Raw genomic sequence first — 23,941 nt, forward strand, 5'->3', positions numbered from 1 at the left:
CTGAGTGTGAGCAATAGCAACGTATATCACAATGTTTTATGGGTACATAATCACGATAGGGTTGGGTGAGGTCAACCGTTGTCCTATTTCCCCAACAGGCGGCTAGCGTGTAGTTTTTATTTGCCTCCCAAGTTTTCTGAGCAAAAAATGTGTTTATTCTTTGTTGGACATAATACTGTAAAAACACAAGGAAATCAGTTCCAAGTGACAGTGTCTAGGGTTTACCGAGCATGAACGTACCACCATCCAATCTGCAGCAACTGCGTGATGCCATCGTGTCAGAATGGACCAACATTCCTGTGGAACATGCCCCAAAGAATTCAGGCTGTTCTGGAGACAAAGTGGGGTCCGACCCAATACTAGATGGATTGTTGTAACCCTTGACTGTTGCAATCTCATTGGTTTCAAAGCCAGGCTTACCTTGCTCTATGACCTTTGGCTGTTTATGTGCCGCATGTCTCACTTTTTTGCTGTAAATCATTACGGGCTATCTAGTGCGGTTTGCTCACAGACAGTAGGCAGTCCTATGTATTCAGAGACATTTCTCCCTCATTCCTCAAAGAGACTGATGATGTTTTAATCATCACCACAGGCGGTTAATAGATCTGAGCACAAACAGCCTATATTCCAGGATTAGTTGTACCTCACAGCCAAGACCGTTTGTAGCTCAGTTTGTAGGTGGTCCTTTGTAGCTCAATTGATAGAGCATTATGCTTGTAACACCAGGGTAGTGACTAGGGCTGTAATGGTACACGTATTCATACCAAACTGTAAAGTATGAGGACTTCGGTTTGGTCCGCACTGTGAACCTGAATGAGTACATAAATAAAACACAAGGCCTTTAGGCTATGCCTACACTGCGATGTATGCCATTGCCTCGTCAGTAAATCTGAGTTTTTATTTTTGGGGGGCTATTCCTTTAAATCAACTGCAGCCTATGCACACGTAATCAAAAGGTATGTGTGTGTGTAGCTTGTTGTCTGCTACAAAGCGCCATTACAGTCGTAGAGCCAAGTTAGGAGATGATCTAATCAATGCAAGATGGAATTAAAAGTTAAATGAGAAGTATATGCCACAACGAACAAGAGCCAGGTAGATGCTATTTAATAATCTGAATGGAGGTGGTGTTTGTAACTAGGACGGTAAGAAACGTATGCAAACTCGATTAGTCTAGATAGCTGGCTAACTTAGCTAGCTATTTTAGCCAGCTAGCTTCTCTTGGTTTGATGCAGTTAAGACAAGTACTTTGTGATATTGGATGACTTATAACCTAGCTATGACAAGCTAGAAGTTGTCGACTAGCACAAGTCGATTTGGTTGGTTGCTGCCTCTCCCTTGCTCCTGTTTCACTCGCTCACAGTACACTGCAAGGCCCCTCCTCCGCCTGTTCTCGCTCGCGCTGTATCAGCACTGATTTTAATGAAATGGCTTATATGGAATTTTCTGCTGCTTCCCTCACTCGGATCCGACCACGTCTATATGGAACTGGTCGTCCGTTCGGAGAGGGTCTCGATATTGAACAATTTATTTATTCATATTTGTCCGGGTGGGAAAGCCCCAGGTCCATTTCGGAACGAGTACCACTTCCAACAGTTAGCTTTTTGTTTATTTGAAATAAACAAATATGCAAAATTTAAAAGCACCCTACTTGAGGCCCAACATGACAATCCCCGTCAAAACAAACAATGCCAGAAACATTGAATTATTTTACAGAAACTGGGCCACAAAAATGAACTACATAACTGTTGGAATTTCATTTTCTGCTGAACCGTGAACCCAAAACCGCAGTACATACTGAACCATGGGTTTGCTGAAACATAGTATGTGTGCTCGCAGGACTGTAAGTTGCTTTGGATAAAAAGTCTGCTAAATGACATTTTATTATGCTTTATTATATAATATAAGAACATGTTTTCTTTATTTATATGCTTTGAAGTTGTCCCATTATTGATATTGGCTGCATGCCAGTGCCCCTAAGTTTTACTGGAGAGTGATAAGGGGCAAGAGTTTCCTTCTCTTATCCAGTAAGAATAATATTTAGTAAAATCGTTTTATTCTAAGATGCCCCTTTCCCGCTCGGTTTTCACAGCATTTCTTTCTTCCTGTTGGCCCACCTGCAGAGTGAAGATGGTTTTTTTTTTCAATTCTTGGATCCATTGCTCAGTCTGACTTTGACAGTGGTTACATGGCAGGGTCAGACTGGTTGAAATGACAGATTGTGCCTTTAATAACCCCTGTGGGTGGCTTCCTGGTGTGGGTGTGGCTGTGTATACTTTGTGCTGCAAGTATTATTGATCTGCACAGGCTGTTCCTCTCCTCTTCTGCAGCAGTCTATTATTGCCTACCTGCTTTGTCTCGTCTGATCTGCCCCATCACTCCAAGGCGGCTCTCCCTAATGAGTAGGGACTGCCTCTCCATGCCAGCTATCAGTGGATAATTCTGTTACTAGATGATACTCAGGAAAGTCACTCATATTTCTAGTTTTACATTTTACAGGACACATTTTTTAAAGAACGTTTTTAATCTAACACATTTGTGAATGATTTATGCGATTTGCGGGAAGGAGCGATTTAGATCTGCATTTACAAAACACAGCGAGAGTCTTTCCCTTTCTGCTTGAAAAACGCAGAAACTCTTGCTGCATGTTGTAAACACAGATCTAAATGGCTTCTTATTGTAATTTCTGCTGTGCTTCTGTCAGGTTTCGCTCTAAATCATGAATGTAAAAGGAGTGATTTTGTGCTTCAGTTGCACTTCTCCACTCGGATGAAATATACAGTTGAAGTCGGAAGTTTACATACACCTTAGCCAAATACATTTAAACTCAGTTTTTCACAATTCCTAACATTTAATCCTCGTAAAAATTCCCTGTCTTAGGTCAGTTAGGATCACCACTTTATTTTAAGAATGTGAGATGTCAGAATAATAGTAGAAAGGATTTAAGCTTTTATTTCTTTCATCACATTCCCATTGGTCAGAAATGTACATACGCTCAATAAGTATTTGATAGCATTGCCTTTAAATTGTTTAACTTGGGTCAAATGTTTTGGGTAGCCTTCCACAACCTTCCTACAATACGTTGGGTGAATTTTGGCCCATTCCTCCTGACAGAGCTGGTGTAACTGAGTCAGGTTTGTAGGCCTCCTTGCTCGCACACGCTTTTTCAGTTCTGCCTACAAATTTTCTATGGGATTGAGGTCAGGGCTTTGTGATGGCCACTCCAATACCTTGACTTTGCCACAACTTTGGAAGTATGCTTGGTGTCATTGTCCATTTGGAAGACCCATTTGCGACCAAGATTCAACTTCCTGACTAATGTCTTGATGTTGCTTCAATATATCCACATAATTTTCCTTAACTTCTTGGGGCTATGTGGGATGCTAGCGTGCCACCCGTGGTGCACCCTATCAACAGCAGGTGCATTTCAAGAGCGGCAAATTTGAAACCAAATAAATGTCAAAATTCAAATTTTATAAAGTTAGATTATGTTAGGAGAGTACATTGACAATAGCTGTGTGTAATGTTTTGTCAATTCAAAGACGGGCGTCACCAAACCATAAAACCAGCTAAAATGATGCACTAACCTTTTACAATCTCCATCAGATGACACTCCTAGGACATTATGTTAGACAATGCATGCATTTTTAGTTCTATCAAGTTCATATTTATATCCAAAAACAGCGTTTTACTATGGCATTGATGTTGAGGAAATCGTTTCCCTCCAATAACCGGCAGTCAAGTCAGCACCACAAATTAAATAATTAAAATTAGAAAACATTGGTAAAATATTATATTGTCATTTAAAGAATTATAGATTTACATCTCTTGAACGCAATCAACTTGCCAGATTTAAAAATAACCTTACTGGGAAATCACACTTTGCAATAATCTGAGCACTGCGCCCAGAAAAATATGCTTTGCTATACAGACAAACGGCCATGTTGGAGAGATCTAAAATCGAAAATACTATGCAAATAATCCATTACCTTTGATTCTCTTCATCAGATGTCACTTCCAGGAATCCCAGGTCCATAACGAATGTAGTTTTGTTCAAAAAAGCTCATCATTTATATCCAAAAAGCTCCGTGTTGTTAGCACATGATCTAAGCCAGCCGGACTTCTCGTCATGAACGAGGGGAAAAAATATATTTACGTTCGTTCAAACATGTCAAACGTTGTATAGCATAAATCATTAGTGCCTTTTTTAACCAGAACATGAATAATATTCAAGGTGGACGAATGCATTCTCTTTTATAACGTATTGGAACGAGGGTACCCAACATGAACTCGCGCGCCAGAGTCTAATCGGCCATCACCGTTCCATGGCTCTTGTTCGGTCAGATCTCACAGTAAAAGACTCAAAACACTTTGTAAAGGCTGGTGACATCTAGTGGAAGCAATAGGAAGTGCCAAAATATTAATCAATCCCTGTGTGTTTCAATGGCATAGGCTTAAAGGTAATTCAACACATCAGGTATCCACTTCCTGTCAGAAAATGTCTCAGGGTTTTGCCTGCCAAATGAGTTCTGTTATACTCACAGACACCATTCAAACAGTTTTAGAAACTTTAGGGTATTTTCTATCCATATATAATAAGTATATGCATATTCTAGTTACTGGGTAGGATTAGTAACCAGATTAAATCGGGTACGTTTTTTTATCCAGCCGTGAAAATACTGCCCCCTAGCCCCAACAGGTTAATCATGCCATCTATTTTGTGAAGTGCACCAGTCCCTCCTGCAGCAAAGCACCCCCACAACATGATGCTGCCACCCCGGTGTTTCACAGTTGATATGGTGTTCTTTGGCTTGCAAGCCTCCCCCTTTTTCCTCCAAACATAACGATGGTCATTATGGCCAAATAGTTATATTTTTGTTTCATCAGACCAGAGGACATTTCTCCAAAAAGCGATTTTGGAGCAGTGGCTTCTTCCTTGCTGAGCGGCCTTTCAGGTTATGTTGATATAGGACTTGTTTTACTGTGGATATAGATACTTTATTACCCGTTTCCTCCAGCATCAGAAGCTTCTAAAGCCATGACATCATTTTCTGGGATTTTCCAAGCTGTTTAAAGGCACAGTCAACTTAGTGTATGTAAACTTCTGACCCGCTGGAATTGTGATACAGTGAAATCTGTCTGTAAACAATTGTTGGAAAAATGACTTGTCATGCACAAAGTAGATGTCCTAACCGACTTGCCAAAACTATAGTTTGTTCACAAGACATTTGTGGAGTGGTTGACAAACGAGTTTTAATGACTCCAACCTAAGTGTATGTAAACTTCCGACTTCAACTGCATTTGTTCTCATTATTGGGACACTGTAAAGTTCATGGAGAATAAGCGCACCTCCTCCCAGCTGTCCACTGCACTGAGGCTAGGAAACATTGTCACCACCGATAAATCTACGATAATCGGGAATTTCAATACGCATTTTTCTACTGCTGGCCATGCTTTCCACCTGGCTATCCCTACCCGGGTCAACAGCACTGCACCTCCCACTGCAACTTGCCCAAGCCTCCCCCATTTCTCCTTCTCCCAAATCCAGTCAGCTGATGTTCTGAAAGAGCTGCAAAATCTGGACCCTTACAAATCAGCCGGGCTAGACAATCTGGACCCTTTCTTTCTTAAATGATCTGCCGAAATTGTTGCAACCCCTATTACTAGCCTGTTCAACCTCTCTTTCGTGTCGTCTGAGATTCCCAAAGATTGGAAAGCAGCTGCGGTCATCCCCCTCTTCAAAGGGGGACACACTCTTGACTGACCCAAACTGCTACAGACCTATATCCATCCTACCCTGCCTTTCTAAGGTCTTCGAAAGCCAAGTCAACAAACAGATTACTGACCATTTCGAATCCCACCGCACCTTCTCCGCTTTGCAATCTGGTTTCAGAGCTGGTCAGAGGTGCACCTCAGCCACGCTCAAGGTCCTAAACGGTATCTTAACCGCCATCGATAAGAAACAATACTGTGCTGCCATATCCATTCACCTTGCCAAGGCTTTCGACTCTGTCAATCACCACATCCTCATCGGCAGACTCAATAGTCTTGGTTTCTGAAATGATTGCCTCGCCTGGTTCACCAACTACTTCTCTGATAGAGTTCAATATGTCAAATCGGAGGGCCTGTTGTCCGGGCCTCCGGCAGTCTCTATGGGGGTGCCACAGGGTTCAATTCTTGGGCCGACTCTTTTCTCTGTATACATCAATGATGTCGCTCTTGCTGCTGGTGAGTCTGATCTACTTCTACGCAGACGACACCATTCTGTATACTTCTGGCCCTTCTTTGGACACTGTGTTAACTACCCTCTAGACAAGCTTCAATGCCATACAACTCTCCTTCCATGGCCTCCAACTGCTCTTAAATACAAGTAAAACTAAATGCAGGCTCTTCAACCGATCGCTGCCCGCACCTGCCCGCCCGTCCAGCATCACTACTCTGGACGGTTCTTACTTAGAATATGTGGACAACTACAAATACCTAGGTGTCTGGTTAGACTGTAAACTCTCCTTCCAGACTCACATCAAACATCTCCAATCCAAAGTTAAATCTAGAATTGGCTTCCAATTTCGCAACAAAGCATCTTTCCCTCATGCTGCCAAACATACCCTCGTAAAACTGACCATCCTACCGATCCTCGACTTCGGCGATGTCATTTACAAAATAGCCTCCAATACCCTACTCAATAAACTGAATGCAGTCTATCACAGTGCCATCCGTTTTATCACCAAAGCCCCATATACTACCCACTACTGCGACCTGTACGCTCTCGTTGGCTGGCCCTCGCTTCATACTCGTCGCCAAAGCCACTGTCTCCAGGTCATCTACAAGACCCTGCTAGGTAAAGTTCCCCCTTCTCTCAGCTCGCTGGTCACCATAGCAGCACCCACCTGTAGCACGCGCTCCAGCAGGTATCTCTTTGGTCACCCCCAAAGCCAATTCCTCCTTCGGCCGCCTCTCCTTCCAGTTCTCTGCTGCCAATGACTGGAACGAACTACAAATATCTCTGAAACTGGAAACACTTATCTCCCTCACTAGCTTTAAGCACCAGCTGTCAGAGCAGCTCACAGATTACTGCACCTGTACATAGCCCATCTATAATTTAGCCCAAACAACTACCTCTTCCCCTACTGTATTTATTTATTTATTTAGTTAGCTCCTTTGCACCCCATTTTTTTTCTATTTCTACTTTGTACTTTCTTCCACTACAAATCTACCATTCCAGTGTTTTACTTGCTATATTGTATTTACTTCACCACCATGGCCTTTTTTGCCTTTACCTCCCTTATCTCACCTCATTTGCTCACTTTGTATATAGACTTATTTTTCTACTATATTATTGACAGTATGTTTGTTTTATTCCATGTGTAACTCTGTGTTGTTGTATGTGTCAAACTGCTTTGCTTTCTTGGCCAGGTCGCAATTGTAAATGAGAACTTGTTCTCAACTTGCCTACCTGGTTAAATAAAGGTGAATAATAATTTTTTTAAATTAGGGGATGTAGTAGAGGGTAAACGCTGTTGACGCACCGTTTTATTTGTGAAATTGCATTAACTTGCCTCTTTAAATTGTTTACCCACTTATTGCATTCTCAGCGTTGAACAATGGTCTGAAGGCTTCTTGATCTGAGATCTAATAGCGCCTACCTCTGCGAACGAGTGGATTCATGTATGCTTGTTATGTTCGCCTGCTGTCCCGGATTTGCCTTGTTAGCAACGCATTCACACCACTCTGTCCAACGAGGAACTCCGCCCACAACAGACGGAGAGGTGAAATTAACTACCTCAGCCCAGACCTACAGAGGCAAGTGGCAGAGATGCCCCTGATGGTGGATTTTGAGTGTACAACTTTTTTTTTAAATCGCTGATATTTCAGTCCGATGTCTAGGTAGCTCAAGGGCTCTGGCTGTTTGCAAAGTAGCTAGCTATAACTAGCTGGCTAGAAGGATGAAGTTAGACCTAATGTTGAACAGAGCCTGACCTCAGCAGGAGAAGTTGACTGACATTAAGCTAGCTATAATCAAGATGTTCTCATAACAGAATACATTTTCTCTACAGTGAGTAGTGAGACAGACAGTGGTGAGTCAGGCTGCAGTGGAGGCAAAGGTGATACAGAGAGGAAGCATTGAAGCAAGCAGGGAGAGAAGTTAGTTGTACAGTGGTTCCCAAACTTGGGGTCCGGGACCCTTGTGGGGTTCCGTAAAATTTAAATGAGGTCCCCGGAGAGTCTTTAATCTTATTAAACACATAACTTGTTTCTTTTCAAATGGGTATAGAATACAACATTTGAGTCAACTAAGGGCCTTTTACGCTATCAGAATTAACTTTCATGTCATTGCGTGGGACCTAAAATTGTGAAATATGAAGACAGTACAACATATTATTATTGTCATGTACACTGAGCAAAAATATAAACGCAACATGCAAGAATTTAAAAGATTTTACTGAGTAACAGTTCATATAAGGATATCAGTCATCGGTACTGACTTACCACTCACGTATGTAGTGAAACGCGTATTATTGAGTAGAACTTTGGTAGTGATGAATAGTAAGTTGTTTTTTTGTGACAATATACTGCCATCTGCTTGCAACTAGAAACAATTGCATAATAGTAACTATTACAAATTGATGACCCTTGAAAATAAATATTAGTGCTTCAAGAAGTACTCAAATCCTTGAATTTCACTTGCCACGTGTTCCAGTTAGTGCCAATATCCAGCAACTATATATTGAATTTGAAGAGGAGTGGGACAACATTCCACAGGCCACAATCAACAGCCTGATCAACTCTATGCGAAGGAGATGTGTCGCACTGCATGAGGCAAATGGTGGTCACACCAGATACTGACTGGTTTTCTGATCCACGCACCTACATTATTTTAAGGTATCTGTGACCATCAGATCCATATCTGTATTGTCAGTCATGTGAAATCCATAGATCAGGGAGGGCCTAATGAATTTATTTAAACTGATTGATTTCCTTATATGAATTGTAGCTCAGTCAAGTCTTTGAAATTGTTGTGTTTTATTTTAGTTCAGTATAATTTACTTGTGTGGCTGATAGCCAAAAAGCGTTGCACTTCTCTGTCCCCTGATGACATTTTAAATTTTTTTGCTGACTGTTGCGCTAATGTATACAAAACATTAAGAACACCTGCTCTTTCCATGAGACTGACCAGGTGAATCCAAGTGAAAGCTATGATCCCACATTAATGTCACTTGTTAAATCAGGTTGAGGAATAGCTTGTGATTCTGTGCCATTCAGAGGGTGAATGGGTAAGGCAATATGTCAGCGCCTTTGAATGGGGTATGGTAGAAGGCGTACCGGTTTGTGTATCAAGAACTGCAACGCCGCTGGGCTTTTCACGCTCAACAGTTTCCTCTGTGTATCAAGAACGGTCCACCACCCAAAGGACATCCAGCCAACTTGACACAACTGTGGGAAGCATTGGAGTCAACATGGGCCAGCATCCCTGTGGAATGCTTTTGACACCTTGTTGACTTTCAATATAAAATGCAGATTAAATGGTTTGAGAAACAGATTTTTTGATTGTCTACATTTTGAAAATGCTGAAAGCAAATGCAAATGCGACCCCTGCATTTTTGTCAGTGTTAACAATTGGCATACGATCTTGTGTAAACAGGTTTTGTTTCCATCCGTAAACCAATTATTGTATCTCTGTCCTATGGTGAGTGTGGATCTGTGTGTGTGTGTTCCCTGCAGGCTCAGCAGATGCTCTCGGCCTGCCTGGAGAAGGTAGATGTGTCCAACACGGAGGGCTATGACATCTTCATCACTCAACTCAAAGAAGGACTGAAGAATACCTCACATGAGACTGCAGCCAATCACAAAGTGGCCAAGGTGAGTCACACTCAGCGCTCTGGGAGGAGGCGAACTGTGTCACAACTTTCCTACTTTCCGGCTAACCAACCCCCATTAACCAGTTAACAAATGGTTAATTTAGTTCCAAACAGTAAAATGACGTGACCAACATAAAATACCGTGCATGGGTACATGATATTTTAAGAGCTTAAAATACATGTGACAATTGCAAGCCTATCTATCCTTTCATATTATTGAACATGCAACTACTGTAATGAAGCAGACAATGTAATATATCATTTCCAAAATGCATTTTGTGGGATTACACTGTTTTGAAAGACACACTTGATGTGAGCCATTTCATGTGAGACATCTCCGTTAGCAATAGGGGTGTGTTGAGTAGTCGGACAAAACCGCTGTCATAACGAATATGGGCAATCTTGTGGATACGATTATGATCAGAGTTTTTTTAAAATTTTTGATCCGCGACTGGAAAAATAGTTATTTTCGGGTACCAACACGCATCTTTCTCATCAGTCATTCGGTTCTACATGGTCTAAGTAACTCAACTGTCTTTAAAGAGAATGGCAGGCTGTAGGCCCACGTTGATTCTGCTGCTCTGAATGGATAGTGAAGCTGTATTTCTCCGCCCACTCGCTTCATAATGTCACCCGCTCAGCTTTCATCTAATTTGGCGATCAGATTCTCATGAATATAAAAAGAAATCTGCGTAAAAGCAATATAAGCATTTTCCCACAAGATGTTTCCATCAAATTGACTTGTTGTGGAGAAAATGGTGTGAGTGATGACGCAGTGCACATAAAAATAATTTTTGCTGTTAAATTCCCATGTCCCGAATAAAAAGATAAATAAATACGAGTTCAATGGGTTTCCATAGCGTTTTCAAACCTGATGGTTTTGTCACAAATGTTGCATTATATAGCGAATGTGCCCTCTCTGGTATTGGCCAGTGCGCTCTTGCCAACAGTTCGAACAGTGTGAGTGTAGCTGTCAAATTGTCTGTCCATAATCTAATTATGTGTTTGTCAAACAGCAGCCAAGCATCTAGCATCATTTCACCAGAATAACACCCTTTATTTATTGGAAAGCAGCATCAAGCTCATCACCGTGCACTTTCAACACCCTGTGAAGTTCGTCATCATTTATTTAATCTGTAACCTAATAAACTGCATGCTTTCCCGAGTTGTAGTGGGAGGACCACACAAAGAGTCATTGAGTGACTCCAAGTTTATATCGATATTTGTGCATACAGTGGTTCCTCCTTTAAAAGTTGTGAGCTTACACCACGGGACTTAGAGGTACCCAGCATCACGGCTTCATGGCTCCAGACCACCACAAGGGGAAGTTGGAGCACTCATTATGCATTTGGGTCCCAAGGTTTTAAATGACCAATCATATCGAGTGGTTCCAATGACGGATTTGACGCAAGCCACCCGTCCCTGGTGACTTCAGCAAAGATGGCTGACAAAACATTACGGGGTAGCAAATGTAAGTAGTTATAGTGTCATAACGAGTCAAGCAAAAATTGTACAATTGAGAGGAATATGTTAATGTAGAGACAAACGATTGTGCATATTTTTTTGTCAACAATTTTCGGAAATTAACTTTATTTAGCTATTTTTTTATTCTGTCATATCCAATACCAGGTGTATCAAACTCCATTATTTGATTGATGCTGTGTCTGCATGTATGTATTACAATTATACACTTCAACAGTCTTTACTGCTCCTGGGACATCAATGATTACACATTGTAACTATGCAATAGACTAGAAACATGATTTAAGTAAAGGCTGATTTGTTATTCATATATACAGAATAAAAAACATTACATCCTGCCAGCATGCCCACAAGCGTACTAAATGATGCTATTTGCTCTGAGACTGGCATAATAATGTAATGAAACAAGCAGGGAGCAGGTTTTGAACCCTCAACATTCTAGCCCGAAGTCCAGCGGGCTATCGACTGTTCTCAAATTTATTAATTGAGTTGAGGCCGATTGTGGCTAAAAATACTTTTATCAATTGGAATCTTTAACATGTGGAAAGGGGAAAAAGTATTATTATTCGTTTTTCACAAGCGTAGCAGGATGGGCTTATTAGCTGAACAATGGACTATTCGACCTAGAGGTCGACCGATTAATCAGAATGGCCGATTAATTAGGGCCGATTTCAAGTTTTCATAACAATCGGTAATCGGTATTTTTGGCCGCCGATTTTAAATTTATTTTTTTATTTTTATTAGTATTATTATGATTTATTTTTTACACCTTTATTTAACTAGGCAAGTCAGATTAAGAACACATTCTTATTTACGATGACGGCCTAGAAACGGGGGTTAACTGCCTTGTTCAGGGGGGATTTGTTTTTGCAACCTTTGGTTACCAGTCCAACGCTCTAACCACCTGCCTTACATTGCACTCCACAAGGATTAACAGGCTGACTACCTGTAACGCGAGGGCAGCAAGAAGCAAAGGTAAGTTGCTAGCTAGCATTAGACTTATAAAAAACTATCAATCTTAACATAATCACTAGTTAACTACACATGGTTAATATTACTATTTTATCTAACGTGTCCTGCGTTGCATATGAACGATGCGGTGCCTGTTAATTTCTCATTGAATCACAGCCTACTTCGACAAACGGGTGTTGACTTAACAAGCGCATTTGCGAAAAAAGTACTGTCGTTGCACCAATGTACCTAACCATAAACATCAATGCCTAACAGGAATATTTAGACTTAGGGATGCCACCCGTTAGATAAAATACGGAACGGTTCCGTATGTCACTGAAAGACAAAACTTTTGTTTTCGAGATGATAGTTTCCGGATTCGACCATATTAATGACCTAAGGCTCGTATTTCTGTGTGTTTATTATATTATAATTAAGTCTATGATTTGATAGAGCAATCTGACTGAGCGGTGGTAGGCACCAGCAGGCTCGTAAGCATTCATTCAAACAGCCCTTCGCTGTGCTTCAAGCATTGCGCTGTTTATGACTTCAACCTGGGTGGGTATAATTTGTGGAAGGTTCCAACAGGAATCTATTCCAAAAACTTCGTAAATAACAAGGTTTCCAAAAAACAACGCATAGAAAGTTGTATAGCGGCAGAATAAGATACCGGGTAGGGAGTGGTCTATTTCATTGCATTTTTCACTCATCACGTTTATTCCGAAAAATGTCTGTCCTCACATGTCTGTTTGCCTATGGACAAACATTAAGAATAAGCTACGTGGTGTGTTGATGCCTATTCGGCAGCTAGTTAGCTAGGTTTGTATGCGTTGCTACTTTGTATGCGTTGTTGGTTGGCAACCTTTTACTTTACGTTTTTGGAACAGATTCCTGTTGGACTTCAAGCCTATCAACTCCCGAGATTAGGCTGGTGTAACCGACGTGAAATGGCTAGCTAGTTAGCCGGGTGCACGCTAATAGCGTTTCAAACGTCACTCGCTCTGAGACTTGGAGTAGTTTTTTCCCTTCCTCTGCATGGGTAACGCTGCTTCGAGGGTGCCTGTTGTCGATGTGTTCCTGGTTTGAGCCCAGGTAGGAGCGAGGAGAGGGACGGAAGCTATACTGTTACACTGGCAATACTAAAGTGCCTATAAGAACATCCAATAGTCAAAGGTATATGAAATACAAATCGTATAGAGAGAAATATTCCGTTAATAACTACAACCTAAAACTTCTTACCTGGGAATATTGAAGACTCATGTTAAATGGAACCACTAGCTTTCATATGTTCCCATGTTCTGAGCAAGGAACTTAAACGTTAGCTTTCTTACATGGCACATATTACACTTTTACTTTCTTCTGCAACACTTTGTTTTGCATTATTTAAACCAAATTGAACATGTTTCATTATATATTTGAGGCTAAATAGATTTTATTGATGTATTATATTAAGTTAAAAATAAGTGTTCATTCAGTATTGTTGTAATTGTCATTCAAAAAAAGAGAAAAATAATCGGCTGATTAATCGGTAGCGGCTTTGTTGGCACGCCAATAATCGGTATCGGCGCTGAAAAATCATAATCGGTCGACCTCTAATTCAACCTTTACAAAATAATTGTCTAATAGCCGAGCTAGGTGTGAACACCCCCCCCCCTACTTGCTACAAATCATTTGTATCTATCTTACCACATCTACCTACACACAGTTAATGATCTCAGAAAAAAATAATATATGTGTGTATACAGTTGAAGTTGGAAGTTTACATACACCTTAGCCAAATACATTTAAACTCAGTTTTTCGCAATTCCTGACATTTAATCCTAGTAAAAATTCTCTGTTTTAGTTCAGTTAGGGTCACCACTTTATTTTAAGAATGTGAAATGTCAGAATAACAGTAGAGAATTATTTATTTTGGTTTTTATTTCTTTCATCACATTCCCAGTGGGTCAGACATTTACATGCACTCAATTAGTATTTGGTAGCATTGCCTTTAAATTGTTTAACGTGGGTCAAACGTTTCGGGTAGCCTTCCACAAGCTTCCCACAATAAGTTGGGTGAATTTTGGTCCATTCCTCCTGACAGAGCTGGTGTAACTGAGTCAGGTTTGTAGGCCTCCTTGCTCGCACACGCTTTTTCAGTTCTACCCGCAAATTTTCTATAGGATTGAGGTTAGGGCTTTGTGATGGCCACTCCAATACCTTGACTTCGTTGTCTTTAAGCCATTTTGCCACAACTTTGGAAGTATGCTTGTCCATTTGGAAGACCCATTTGCGACCAAGCTTTAACTTCCTGACTGATGTCTTGAGATATTGAAGCAACATATCCACATCATTTATCTATTTTGTGAAGTCCACCAGTCCCTCCTGCAGCAAAGCACCCCCACAACATGATGCTGCCATCCCCGTGCTTCACGGTTGGGATGGTGTTCTTTGGCTTGCAAGCCTCCCCCTTTTTCCTCCAAACATAACGATGGTCATTATGGCCAACAGTTCTATTTTTGTTTCGTCAGACCAGAGGACATTTCTCAATCTTTGTCCCCATGTGCAGTTGCAAACCGTAGTCTTGACTTTTTTTTGCCGGTTTTGGAGCAGTGGCTTCTTCCTTCCTGAGCGGCCTTTCAGGTTATGTCGATTATAGGACTCGTTTTACTGTGGATATAGATACTTCTGTACCTGTTTCCTCCAGCATCTTCACAAGGTCCTTTGCTGTTGTTCTGGGGTTGATTTGCACTTTTTGCGCCAAAATTACATTAATCTCTAGGTGACAGAACGCGTCTCCTTCCTGAGCGGTATGATGGCTGCGTGGTCCCATGGTGTTTATACTTGGGTACTGTTATTTGTGTAGATGAACGTGGTACCTTCAGGCATTTGGAAATTGCTCCCATGGATGAACCAGACTTGTGTAGGCTTACAATTTTTTTCTGAGGTCTTGGCTGATTTCTTTAGATTTTCCCATGATGTCAAGCAAAGAGGCACTGAGTTTAAAGGTAGGCCTTGAAATGAATCCACAGCTACACCTCCAATTGACTCAAATGATGTCAATTAGCCTATCAGAAGCTTCTAAAGCCAGGACATCATTTTCTGGAATTTTCCAAGCTGTTTAAAGGCACAGTCAACTTAGTGTATGTAAACTTCTGACCCACTGGAATTGTGATACAGTGAAATCTGTCTGTAAACAATTGTTGGAAGAATGACTTGTCATGCACAAAGTAGATGTCCTAACCGACTTAACAAACTATAATTTTGGCAACAAGAAATGTGTGGAGTGGTTGAAAAACTAGTTTTAATGAATAGTTAAGTGTAGGTAAACTTCCGACTTCAACTGTATATGTATGTCATAGCTCCCGAGTGGCGCAGCCGTCTAAGGCACTGCATCTCGGTGCAAGAGGCTTTACTACAGTCCCTGGTTCGAATTCAGGCTGCATCACAGCTGACCGTGATTGGGAGTGCCATAAGGCGGCGCACAATTGGCCCAGCATCGTCCGTGATAGGCCTTCATTGTAAATAAGAATTTGTTCTTACCTGACTTGCGTAGTTAAATAAAGGTTCAATTTAAAAAACAACTGGCGGCAACCGCAGCGCAATCAATAGGAGGAGAGCAGTGGCTGGAGCTGAAAATATAGCTTGTTATGCAAGTGTTGCACACCAACAGATGGAGAGAACCTACACCAGTCGAGCAATTCATTTGAACAATAATCTTCATTTTCATTTGACTTTTCAAACAACAAGAGGGCTTAATTGGAGTCTTTATTCGGAGCCTAGACCAATATAAAATAACTTAACTGGCTGAGGGAGTATATGAGGCTTAACAGCCTAATGGAAGTAGGATTTATTTTATTTATTAGACCAACTTAGTTGCAACTGGTCAAAAATGTAGCATCCTACATAAAACAATCATTTGAGGAAAAAAAGTCTGCACTTTTGGACTACAACAATGTATCTAATAATTAAAAGCGCACATTTGTAAATCCCGAAATCTAAAAGTAATTGGAAAGGTAGATACAAATTGTGACACAATTAAGAATGTAAACAAGATGCTGTGGTTTTATTTACAGTAGTGATGGACAACTGGAGGCATTTTGCGAACATGTTTTCGAACACTTGTTTTTCACAACTAGCAGGTGAAGCACATCATGCAAATGTTTCCTATTAGCAGGACAATAGACCTTTTATAACCCGGCTACTGTTGTGAAAATCCCTCAACTTGCAATGTATTCGATGCTTAACTACTCTAAAGTGTTACATTTCTAACTGAAAACAGTAGTACAGTATTTCTTCAGCAACATCTTTATGCTTTTGTTAATAAATAAAATATCGAGAAAAGTCATTCAAATGCGGATGTTTATATAAACTACATTTTAGTCGCACTTCCACCCAGCTCCACGACCATAGGTAAAACCTTGCTGAGATGATCAATGTATTTGTTGCGTTGTTGTATCGTCAATTTCTCCAGCCAAAACATCTTGATGGCCTAGACCAGTTCATCTTTGCTTGGCGGAGTTACGGATTAATGTTTTCAGTTGATGCCAAACAAGTTCGATCGGGTTTAAATCTGTAGACCTACATGTGGAGATTAACAAAATATTTTTAGATATACTGTAGTCCTACCGAAGGTGTTGTAGGTCTTTTTTAATTTTTTTTTATTTAACCTTTTACTACATAAAGGTCTACTTATTCTGCTGGCGTCTTGACCCAGTTTATGCCCTCATTTAAAATGCAAACCCGGGCGTCAGTGCGTTTTGGGTCATTGTCTGCATTTGGAGAAGAAAAAAAGACATTTAGCCGAACAGCCAAAATTGGGTACAATAATAGAAATATACATGTAAATAGGCCTAAACGTAACAAAATATTGCTGTAATCCTTCCTTTAAAAAAAATCATGTGTACCCAGAAACACCTCTCTGACATAGGGTCCAGCATATCTCTTGTTGATTTATTCCTCAAAGACATCTCGAGCCATGATACCTGAAAAAGGAGGCAAGAGTGAATTGTGCTACACATTACAGTCCGTGAGGTGTAGGCTACAATATTTTATGTACCTTTTGCGATGTAAATAGTTACTATCAACAATCAAATATGGGCCTGGTCCCTGGCCAGAAATTGCCCCCCACACATGGAGTTTGATCGGATGCTTGGGACTCGGCTTGCTTGATCTTCTTCCCTTTTTTTCTGTAACAATTTTGAGCAAATTGCTCAAGGGCCACGGTTGATTCGTCTATGAAGATGACGTTATTGAATGTCTCGCCAGCTTTGATCCATGCCTGGACCTGCAGGACGCAAAGTTCTATGTTTGTCAGATGAATCATTGGGTCGAAACTACAGAACAGTACAAAACAAGCGAACACACATGCTTAATGTTCTGATAATAAAAAATAAATTAGTAACATTTCTTACTGAGCCTTTCCATAAGTCTGCGCAAGGTTCTTCAACTGTCTTCTGACTGTAATTAGAGCGATGTTGATGTTTTGCCGTGATGCCAGCAGATTACAGATTGCCTTTACCAAGCGCTCATCTTCATGAATGAATATAAGCAAGTGATGTCTGCTAAATAACCAGTTTAGGTACCTCCAGAAATAAATAATTCTAAATAACAAATTGGCTTTATTTACAAATTAGTGAGAATGTCTCACCCCATCTTCAAGAATTGCCTTTTTCTTGCTCACTCTAGGTTAAATGAAAACGAAATCTCCAAAATATCGTTACTTTTTAAACAAAGCGATTTATTATTTTTATTAATTCATTTAGAATTTTATAAAAGCACCTTAGGATCTGTGAGAATATCTAACGGAAAATGCCCCTTTTAGATATTAATTTAGAGTCCTCCAATCCTCTAAATGTAATTATTGGCGGAAAGTCACGACATTGAAAAAAAAATAAAAATAATTCCGGTAGACTCTAGGCAAAAATAGGCAAAATGAGTCACTAGTGTTGAGTAATGTGCTGCTAAAAATGGTGTAGGTCTTATTTATTTAAAGAGCATATTGAAGTTAGAAGCAAAAGCCTACAACTATTTTAGCACTGTTTTGCGCTGCTCTGAGACAAGCATGGGGACTGATCTTGATAAATCAATGAGATTTTTATTTTCACTGAATCTCCGTTTGGGTATTGGTTAGACAAGAATTTGAAAATTAGGGCGCAGAAATGTTATGCTCTTAGTGTAACCTTTATTTAACTAGGAAAGTCAGTTAAGAATAAATTATTACTTACAAGGACAGCCTACTTGTGCCCTGCGGGGATTCTTTAGCTAAATAGCCCAGTACTGTACTGCCGACCGTCACGTTGTACAGCACCATATTTTCTATTCTATCCTAATGGAAACCGAGGGTTTTTTGTTTTTCTTGGAATAGAAAAAACATAATATTAATCAAATTAAGCAAGTACGAGTCAAAAGTTTGGACACAGCTACTCATTCAAGGATTTTTCTTTTCTTTTTACCATTTTCTACATTGTAGGATAGTAGTGAAGACGTCGCAACTATAAAATTACACCGGTCTCCCGCGTGCCGTGCGTTCTGTAGTACAGACATGGCCTGCTCTCCCTTATGTGAGGAATTAGGCACTTTCCCATGTTTACTACAGTATGTATTGTAGACTGCACAGTAGCCAAATAAACACATGTCGTTAACTTCTTGCGGATTAGTGGGACGCTAGCTAAAACCTCCGGTGAAATTGCAGAGCGCCAAATTCAAATTAAATTATATATATATTAAACTTTCATGAAATCACAAGTGCAATACATCAAAATAAAGCTTATCTTGTTAATCCAGCCGGCGTGTCAGATTTCAAAAAGGCTTTACGGCGAAAGCAAACCATGCGATTATCTGAGGACAGCGCCCAGCACACAAATGCATAACAAATCATTTTCAACCAGGGAGTTGCGACACGAAAGTCAGAAATAGCGATATAATATATGCCTTACCTTTTTGAAGATCTTCTGTTGGCACTTCAAAAGGTCCCAGTTACTTTACAAATGGTCCTTTTGTTCGATAAACTCCTTCTTTATATCCATAAAAACTCAGTTTAGCTAGCGCGCTTCAGTCAATAGTCCACTCGTTTTCCCTCCTTCAAAATGCATACAAATTAATCCCAAATGTTACCAATAAACTTATCCAAACAAGTCAATCAACGTTTATAATAAAACCTTAGGTACCCTAGTACGCAAATAAACAATACAATTTAAGCCGGAGAATCGTTATTGTCTTTACCGGAGAAAAATACCAAAGAACGCACTCTCATTCACACGCTTGGAAACACTACAGCCAAAATGGGAGCCACCTAGAAAAACAACAATTTCGGGCTCATTTTTCCAAGAACCAACCTGAAACTCTTTCTAAAGATTGTTGACATCTTGCAATCGGGCACGATTTCGCCCTATTATAAAAGTGCCAGCCATTGAAGTCAGTGGTAGGATGAATCATTTTTGGGGGGGATGGTTTGTCCTCTGGGTTTCGCCTGCCATTTCAGATCTGTTATACTCACAGACATTATTTTAACACTTTTAGAAACTTTAGTGTTTTCTATCCAAATCTACCAATTATATGCATATCTACTCAGGCCTAGCTTCTGGGCCTGAATAGCAGGCAGTTTACTTTGGGCACGCTTTTCATCCGGACATCAAAATACCGCCCCCTATCCCAAAGAAGTTAATAAAATGATGATAAAAAATACTCTTTCAAAATGCAGATGTTGATTTAGTTATGATCCATAATGAATTACTATGGGAATAAATATCACTGATTTACAGAATTATTGGAACAAAGTTGTCTAATGAAGACAAACAATTTAGAGTCCTCCATTCCTGTAGCTCCTCCCAACCCTTGTGTTGTACAGCGCCATATTTTCCATTCCATCCTTACGGAAACCCTGAGGGTTTCGTTTTTTCCTCTGAATAGAAACACCATAATATTAATCTAATTAATTAAGCCAATCCCATATATTATGTTATTACAAAAAAGGTGGTAATGCCATTATGGAATACTATCAAATGCTTCTGAAAGATTCCCTCTGGTGGTCAAACTAGCAATAACTTGCAGTAACTGAAAAAATGGCTGACGATTAAATGACCTGCCACAGAATGCTGCGGCAGCTGGCAAGGTGTTTCGCAGTATGACGCAACTTTTAAAGGACGAACCACTAAGTGTTTCCACCGTGATTTCTCAAATGATACGTTTTAGACCCACTGGACAAGGTGGTATCTCTTTGTATTTTGTTTTGTCGACATTTCAAAAGTTAACTGACAAATTTGCTGTTTCCATCAGGCCTGTAGTGACATTTCTTTAGCCAACTTGTACTTTACTCACATAAAAAGGTTGGATGGAAACCTGGTTACAGACATGCACACCTATGGACGCTGCTCCTAATCTGCAGTTTTTTTGCAATGAGAATGTTCAGGGAGGTGTTCTGCCAACCTCTTATTTAGGCTTATTAAAACGCTTCTGTTTTTTTCCGATCACGAGTATCATCCAATCCGACTATCAACTGTCAATTTACTGATACAATTATGTAGGGCTGGTCCTGGCGGTTCTGCTGCCCATTGTAAAATGGTGCCGGAAGAAATGGCAGAAGTTTTACTGGCGCCTAAACAATTGTGTTATGTGTTTTTTTGCGTCATTTGTAACTTATTTTGTGCATAATGTTTCTGCCAACGTATCTTACAGCAGAAAATAGCTTTTGGATATCAGGACAGCGATCACTCACCTTGGATTAGACAAAGATGTTTTCTTCAACAAGCAGGATGCATGGGATATACTACTAACACCCGACAAGGCCAACATCCCCGTTATTGGCAAGCGAAAGAGAACGAGGTACAGAGGACACAGAGCCGGGTGCCTCGTAAGGATCCGCAGAAAGCGAGTGGGAAAGCAGCCGTTACCGTCAATATTACTTGCCAATCTTTGGACAACAAATTAGACGAGGTACAATCACGAATATCCTATTAAAAGGGCATCAAAACCTGTAACATCTTATGTTAAACAGAATCGTGGCTGAATGATGACATGGATATTCAGCTTGCAGGATATACGCTGCCTCGGCTAGATAGAAAAGCACACTCCGGTAAAACGGGAGGTGGGGGGGGGGGGGGGTAGTGGTGTGTGTCTGTGCATATTTGTAAAGAACAGCTGGTGCACAAAATCTAAGGAAGTCTCTAGATTTTGCTCGCCTGAAGTATAGTATCTTATGATAAACTGTAGACCACACTATTCATCTATACTTTTCGTGGCTGTTTATTTATCACCACAGCCGGATGCTGGCACTAAGACCGCACTCAGTCAGCTGTGTAAGGAAATAAGCAAACAGGAAACCGCTCACCCCGAGACGGCGCTCCTAGTGGCCGGAGACTTTAATGCAGGGAAACTTAAATCAGTTTTACCTTATCTCTATCAACATGTTAAATGCGCAACCAGATTGGAAAAAATGATAGATCACCCGTACTCCACACAGAGACGGGTACAAAGCTTTCCCTCCATTTGGCAAATCTGACCACAATTCTATCCTCCTGATTCCTGCTTACAAGCAAAAAATTTAAGAAGGAAGCACCAGAGACTTGGTCTATAAAAATTGGTCAGATGAAGCAGATGCTGAACTACAGAACTGTTTTGCTATCACAGACTGGAACATGTTCCGGGATTCTTCCGATTGCATTGAGGAGTACACCACATCAGTCACTGGCTTTATCAATAAGTGCGTCGCGGTCGTCGTCCCCACAGTGACTGTACGGACATACCCCAACCAGAAGCCATGGATTACAGGCAACATTCGCACTGAGCTAAAGGGTAGAGCTGCCGCTTTCAAGGTGCGGGACTCTAACCCGGAAGCTTTTAAGAAATCCTGCTAAACTCTCCGACAAACCATCAAACAGGCCAATACAGGGCTAAGATTGACTCGTACTACACCAGCACCGACGCTCGTCTTATGTGTCAGGGCTTGCAAACTATTACAGACTACAAAGGGAAGCACAGCCACGAGCTGCACAGTGTCACGAGCCTACCAGAAGAGCTAAATCACTTCTATGCTCGCTTCGAGGCAAGCAACACTGAGGCATGCATGAGAGCATCAGCTGTTCCGGATGACTGTGTGATCACGCTCTCCGTAGTCAACGTGAGTAAGACCTTTAAAAAGGTCAACATTCACAAGGCCGCGGGGCCAGACAGATTACCAGGACGTGTGCTCCGGGCATGTGCTGTCCAACTGGCAGGTGTCTTCACTGACATTTTCAACATGTCCCTGACCGAGTCTATAATACCAACATGTTTCAAGCAGACCACCATAGTCCCTGTGCCCAAGAACACCAAGGCAACCTGCCTAAATGACGTCTGTAGCCATGAAGTGCTTTGAAAGGCTGGTAATGTAACACCATTATCCCAGAAACCCTAGACCCACTCCAATTTACGTACCGCCCAAACAGATCCACAGTTGACGCAATCTCTATTGCACTCCACACTGCCCTTTCCCACTTGGACAAAAGGAACACCTACGTGAGAATGCTTTTCATTGACTACAGCTCAGCGTTCAACACCATAGTACCCTCAAAGCTCATCACTATGCTAAGGACCCTGGGACTAAACACCTCCCTCTGCAACTGGATCCTGGACTTCCTGACGGGCCGCCCCCAGGTGGTGAGGATAGGTAGCAACACATCTGCCATGCTGATCCTCAACACTGGACCCCCTCAGGGGTGCGTGCTCAGCCCCCTCCTGTACTCCCTGTTCACCCACGACTGCGTGGCCAGGCACGACTCCAACACCATCATTGTTTGCCGACGACACAACAGATGTAGGCCTGATCACCGACAACGACGAGACGGCCTATAGGGTGGAGGTCAAAGACCTGGCTGGGTGGTGCTAGAATAGCAACAAATCCCTCAACGTATCCAAGACTAAGGAGATGATTGTGGACTACAGGAAAAGGAGGACCGAGCACGCCCCCATTCTCATCAACAGGGCTGTAGTGGAGCAGGTTGAGAGCTTCAAGTTCCTTGGCGTCCACATCACCAACAAACTAGAATGGTCCGAACACACCAAGACAGTCGTGAAGAGGGCACGACAAAACCTATTCCCCCTCAGAAGACTGAAAAGATTTGGCATGGGTCCTGAGATCCTCAAGGTTCTACAGCTGCAACATTGAGAGCATCCTGACTGGTTGCGTCACTACCTGGTACGGCAACTGCTCGGCCTCCGACCGCAAGGCACTACAGAGAGTAGTGCGTACTACCCAGTACATCACTGGGGCTAAGCTGCCTGCCATTCAGGACCTCTACACCAGGCGGTGTCAGAGGAAGGCCCTAAAAATTGTCAAAGACCCCAGCTAGCCCGGTTATAGACTATTTTCTTTGCTTCTGCACAGCAAGCGGTACCGGAGCGCCAAGACTAGGACCAAAAGGCATCTCAACAGTTTTTACCCCCAAACCATTAGACTCCTGAACAGGTAATCAAATGGCTACCCGGACTATTTGCGTTGTGTCCCCCCCAACCCATCTTTTATGCTGCTGCTTCTCTGTTTATCATATATGCATAGTCACTTTAACAATACCTACATGTACAAACTACCTCAATTAGCCCGACTAACCGGTGCCTGTATATCGCCTCGCTACTTTGTATAGCCTCGCTACTCTTATTTTTCACTGTCTATTTACTGTTTTTTTATTTCTTTACTT

At 41.3% G+C, this 23,941-nt stretch overlaps 1 protein-coding gene across 16 annotated transcripts in view; it reads left to right on the forward strand.

Moving 5' to 3' along the window:
- The window catches only part of LOC106606575 (dual E2 ubiquitin-conjugating enzyme/E3 ubiquitin-protein ligase BIRC6), a 151,353-nt gene that overhangs the window by 6,232 nt on the left and 121,180 nt on the right, over nt 1–23,941 (forward strand). For all 16 annotated transcript variants that reach the window (XM_082975553.1, XM_082975571.1, XM_082975584.1 and 13 more), the window contains exon 3: nt 9,721–9,858. In XM_082975553.1, the coding sequence (XP_082831679.1) occupies nt 9,721–9,858 (138 nt within the window). The remainder of the gene's footprint in view (nt 1–9,720; nt 9,859–23,941) is intronic.

This window comes from Salmo salar, chromosome 01, assembly GCF_965601325.2.
Source record: "Salmo salar chromosome 01, fSalSal1, whole genome shotgun sequence".
Taxonomy (NCBI): Eukaryota; Metazoa; Chordata; class Actinopteri; order Salmoniformes; family Salmonidae; genus Salmo; species Salmo salar.